At 42.5% G+C, this 5,370-nt stretch overlaps 1 protein-coding gene across 1 annotated transcript; it reads left to right on the forward strand.

The window, feature by feature from the left end:
• Positions 1-727: 727 nt before the first annotated feature.
• On the forward strand, positions 728-1,204 carry LOC109219446 (the record flags this gene model as incomplete). Its single annotated transcript, XM_019383906.1, has 1 exon — positions 728-1,204. A coding segment is annotated over exon 1 (477 nt), but the record flags the coding sequence as incomplete, so codon positions are not given.
• Between the last annotated feature and the right edge of the window lie 4,166 nt (positions 1,205-5,370).

Consider the following 5,370-nt stretch of genomic DNA (forward strand, 5'->3'; position numbering starts at 1 on the left):
TCAGAAGCCTTCGACAAGATCAAGAATACCTGTCAAATCCGCCAGTCTTGGTCCCACCGAAGCCAGGGAGACCTCTTTTCTTATATCTGACGGTCTTGGAGAATTCTTTTGGCTGTGTCGTCGGGCAACATGATGTAACTGGGAAGAAAGAACAGGCAATTTACTAGTTGAGCAAGAAGTTCACCAGTTATGAAGTTAAATATACCCTGTTGGAAAGGACCTGGTGTGCTTTGACTTGGGTTGCTCAAAAGCTAAGACATTATCTTCAAGCTCACACCACCTACCTCATAACCAGGTTGGATCCTTTGAAATACATATTCCAGAAACCGATGCCCACAGGGAGATTAGCGAAATGGCAGATTCTGCTCACCGAATTTGACATAGTCTATGTCACTCGCACGGCAATGAAAGCCCAGGCGTTGGCGGACCATTTGGCTGAGAATCCGGTTGACGAGGAATACCAATCGTTGAGCACATACTTCCCAGACGAAGAGGTAAATTCAATAGAAGTAATCTCTAAAGAAACCAATGCTTGGAAAATGTTCTTTGATTGGGCAGTAAACGCTAAAGGTGTTGGAATTGGGGCAATCCTAATATCACCCACCGGTCAGCACTAGCCGGCCACCGTTAGGCTCCGGTTTTTCTGCACAAACAATACCGCCGAATATGAAGCCTGCATCATGGGTATGAATATGGAATTGACCAAGACGTTGAAGAGTTACTGATTATGGGGGATTCAGATTTGATTATCCGGCAAGTCCAAGGAGAATGGGAAATCCGAGATGTTAAGCTTATTCCCTATCGCCAACATGTGAAAGATCTTGGCAAGCGATTCAAATCAATAGAGTTCAGGTACATCCCTCGGTGTCACAATGAATTAGCTGATGCACTCGCCAGTTTGGCCTCGAAGCTGCCATACCCAGGCAATGCCTATATTGATCCCTTGGAGATCCAAATCAAAGAAAGGCATGGTTACTGTAATACGGTTGAGGCAGAACCAATCACCCAGTCATGCTACCATGACATCAAAAGGTTTCTGAGAACACAAGAATATCCCGAGCAAGCCACGGGAGATCAAAGGAGAACCATTAGACGGCACGCGAGTGGTTTTTTCTTGAGTGGTGATCTCTTGTATAAGAGGACCCCGGACCTCAGCTTGTTAAGATGTGTTGACGTCGAGGAAGCCGGAAGAATTATGCATGGGGTACACGCGGGAGTGTGCGGACCTCATATAAATGGGTATGTTTTGGCAAAGAAAATCCTTCGGGCAGGATATTATTGGATAACTATGGAGAAGGACTGCTTCAGCTTTGTCCGAAAGTGCCATCAGTGTCAGGTGCACGGTGATTTGATTCATGCACCTCCAACAGAACTGCATCCTATGTCAGCACCTTGGCCATTCGTTGCCTGGGGCATGGACGTTGGGCCAATCGAGTCGAAAGCCTCAAATGGACATAGATTCATATTGGTTGCTATTGACTACTTCACGAAGTGGGTGGAAGCCATCACTCTCAAGTCAGTCACAAAAAAAGCTGTGGTAGACTTCGTGCACTCTAATCTTATCTGTCGTTTTGGCATTCCTGCAACTATCATCACAGATAATGCTGCCAACTTGAATAGTCGTTTGATGGGAGAAGTATGCGAACAATTCAAGATAACGCATAGAAACTCCACTCCCTACCGGCCCAAAGCCAATGGTGCCGTTGAAGCAGCAAACAAGAACATCAAAAAGATTTTGAGAAAGATGATTTACCGCTCCAGACAGTGGCATGAAAAGTTGCCTTTTGCATTACTGGGATATCGCACCACAGTGCGCACATTGGTAGGAGCTACCCCATACCTTTTGTTCTATGGAACCGAGGCCGTTATACCCGCAGAGGTAGAAATCCCTTCTCTCCGGATCATCGTTGAAGCAGAAATTGAGGATAGTGAATGGGTCAAGACTCGTCTGGAACAGTTGTCTTTAATTTATGAAAAGTGGATGGTCGCGGTTTGTCACGGGCAGTTGTACCAACAAAGAATGGCCCGCGCTTATAACAACAAAGTACGACCCAGGAATTTTGAAGTGGGACAGCTCGTGTTAAGACGAATTCTCCCTCATCACCAGGAAGCCAAAGGAAAATTTGCTCCTAATTGGAAGGGTCCATACATCATCCGAAAGATATTGGCGAGAGGAGCATTGTATCTGGGAGACATCGAAGGCAATGATCCCGAAACAGCTGTGAATGCGGATGCAGTAAAAAGGTACTATGTCTAGGCTCTCTGCGATGTTGGTCTTTGTGCAATTGAGATGACGAAGGCTTTTCTTCTCGCTATCCAAACACTATTAACCTTTCGTAAACCCATTTGAGCCGGTTACCCTTCTTTGGCTACCCTCTTTGGAACCCGGAAGTATTATCGAGAAAAAAAGGAAAAAAAAAAAGAAAAAAGAAAAAAGAAAAGAAAAAGAAAATATGATGGAAAAAAAAAAGAAAGAAAAGAAAAAGAAAATATGATGAAAAGAAAAAGAAAAGAAATGAAAAAACAAAAACAAACAAAACAAAAACAAAAACAACAAAAACAAATGTTTTCCTGAACTACGTTTGACTTGATTCCGAAAGGATACGTAGGCAGCCTCTCGCTGGGGTTCAGTCACACCAAAACAAAAATCCCAATTCCCCCAAAAGTTGAAACTAGAGCAGATGATATGTTGGTTCGGCTATGAGTCCACCAAAATTGTTCCAAAGTTGTACTTCCGTCCAAAATTCTTTTTACCCAAAACCTTGTCCAAGTCCTTCTGATCAATTGGCAAAGGCATGGGAATCGAAAAAACAACATTGTTGGGATCTGATAAAGTCCAAATTGAGAGAAATAAAATGAGAGAGTCTTATCGGTGAAAACCCTCGGGCACCATAAGGCGACGGTGAGTAGAGAATTTGAAAATGAGAGAGTCCGTTTGGTGAAAACTCGTAAAGAGCAGTGAGAAGATAAATGAGAGAGGTCGATTAGTGAAAACCAGCAAAGGGCGCTGTCGGCCGAAAAGAAGACATCTCATCACTAAAAGAGTCCAGGCAAGGTTCACTGGTTTTGAAATACGGATCAGCGGGTTCATGAGAAGCTGGAAAGTTTATGGGGTCGTGCATCCAGTCCAAGAAGCATGTCATGTCCATTTGAAGCCAGCATGCACCCCCAGATAAGTCCTTATTTTCCCCCGAAGGGACGCTTCTCTTTAAACTCATATGCTTGTCTTTTTCATACTTCTTCTTTGAATCTCTTTCGGTTTAACTCTGATTTCGGGACTGTTACAAAGAAAAGGTGGCAGGACTATTTTTATAGGGCTTCGCCTGGCAAAAGCCAAAGAAAATACCCAGCCTCAGCGGGTGTGTCAGACCAATCCCGACTGGCCATGGTGGTTGATGCTTTCAAAGCAAAGATATTGGAAGGGAAAGAAAGCCAAAGACAAAGGTCCTAAGAGCAGAATAAAGTGAAAAGGCAAGAGCCCACACGGCGCGGGTCATCAAGAAATCTTAAAAGTTGAGTCCTGTCGGTTTGAAAAGAGATTCACCCTCAATCCAGCAAGCAGCAAAGTTCTCAACGAAAATTGGGCTGGGATCAAGAAATTGAGATGGTCAAGGCCACAAAACCAACCACCGTTTCAAACTAACAAATTGTTCTTTGTTTGAAAGTTAAAACAGGTGTAATTCAAAGCAACCATGCAAGAAGCAGGTGCAACCCAAAAGGAAAAAAAAATGCGCAAGCGCTGAAACAGCTTTGCAGCAGGGAACCGACCAAAAAGGGAAGTTTCCCCCAAATTCTTTCATCCGTTTTACTAAATAAAAAGAGAAAAACAAAAAGAAGAAAAGAAAAAGAAGAAGAAAGAAAGAAGAAAAAGAAGTGAAAATGAAAAGCCCCAAAAAAAAATCATGGTAGCATAGGGCCCCATTCCCTAGATATCCCGGCATAACCCGTGGACCTCCCTGGCATAACCCAAGGAGCTTTTTTCTTTCCATCCCGGCCTAACCCGTGGATCTCCCCGGCATAATTTTAGTTTTGACTCATTCGTATAGCAGTGGGTTTAAGATATCATCCCACCAAATCATTTGGGTCTATTGTGTCGTGAACCATGCTCCATGTTTGCTTCAGCTTTGGGCTTGCTTTAGGGCCCAAGCGTGAGTAGCCATTACAGGTTAAGCTTAATTGAATTCTCACCTGGGCCAGCCCTTAGGCCCAATATGCTAAAGAATTTGTAATCTCATTTTATTGGTTACATTTTATAGTGCCATTTCTGGGCTTTCCAAGCTAGATAGCGAATTTAAATTAAGAGGTTCTCCTCTTGTTTAAATTCGGACTTGAGCTTGAGGCCCGAATTTCATAATGTTAATTAATTCATAGGCCTTTAGAGACAATCCTTAATAGAAAAATAGTAGTTCATTATAGGATGGCCTTTAAAAATAATTTGAGGTGCGCCGCGCCAAACAAAATTTACAAATTGCGTGGCCCTCTTTAGTTACTTCTTTAAAAAATATTTAGAACTTGGGGCGTGCCATTTAGCGAATTTTCATGGCCTCCCGCAAAGTTAATAACACGTTAGTCACTGTAGGTGCGTTCTTCAATAATTTTACTTTCCTAAATTCGGATGTGCATTTCATGTGACCCAAATCAAAATCCCAAAACGTTGAATAAAATGTGTCAAGGATCCGGGTGCATTTCATGTGACGTGATCCGAAAACATATTTTAAACGACGTTCAATTTCCTAAAATTAATGAAAAGCGGTAAATAATTTTAAAATTGCACTATAGGATGACATGTATTGGAATAAGATGTTTAGCCAATTATAAAAGTTTAAGCGACCGTGCTAGAACCACAGGATCCGGGGGTGCCTAACACCTTCCCTCGGGTCAACAGAATTCCTTACTTAGAATTTCTGGTTCGCAGACTCCACTCGGGAAGTCGAAATTTCCTCGATTTGGGATTCAAGATAAACCGGTGACTTGGGACACCAAAAGCCAAACCTATCCCAAGTGGCGACTCTAAAAATCAAATAAATAATCCCATTTCGAATAATGTCACTTTAAATGGAAAAACTCCCTTATACATTTATCCTTTGGGGTAGGTGTGTAAAAAAGGAGGTGTGACAGGATGTACATATACAACGAGTAGAAATTTTCGTTTGACTCACTTAATGACGTTAGGTTGATAGGGAAATAGCTTAATCGATACCCCTAGACTCCACATCCCTTACGTATGTCGGTAACATACTGATATACTACGTGATTTGGTGGTGCAGAGACATTAATAGGAACAAAGGTACTCCCCTTAGAAACAAGTTCTACCAATCCCTCCATGGCTCGATACATTCTCCTAACAAATGCTTGGGCAATCTCCCTCAT

The sequence above is a fragment of the Nicotiana attenuata genome, unplaced genomic scaffold (genome assembly GCF_001879085.1).
Source record: "Nicotiana attenuata strain UT unplaced genomic scaffold, NIATTr2, whole genome shotgun sequence".
NCBI classification, from domain to species: domain Eukaryota; kingdom Viridiplantae; phylum Streptophyta; class Magnoliopsida; order Solanales; family Solanaceae; genus Nicotiana; species Nicotiana attenuata.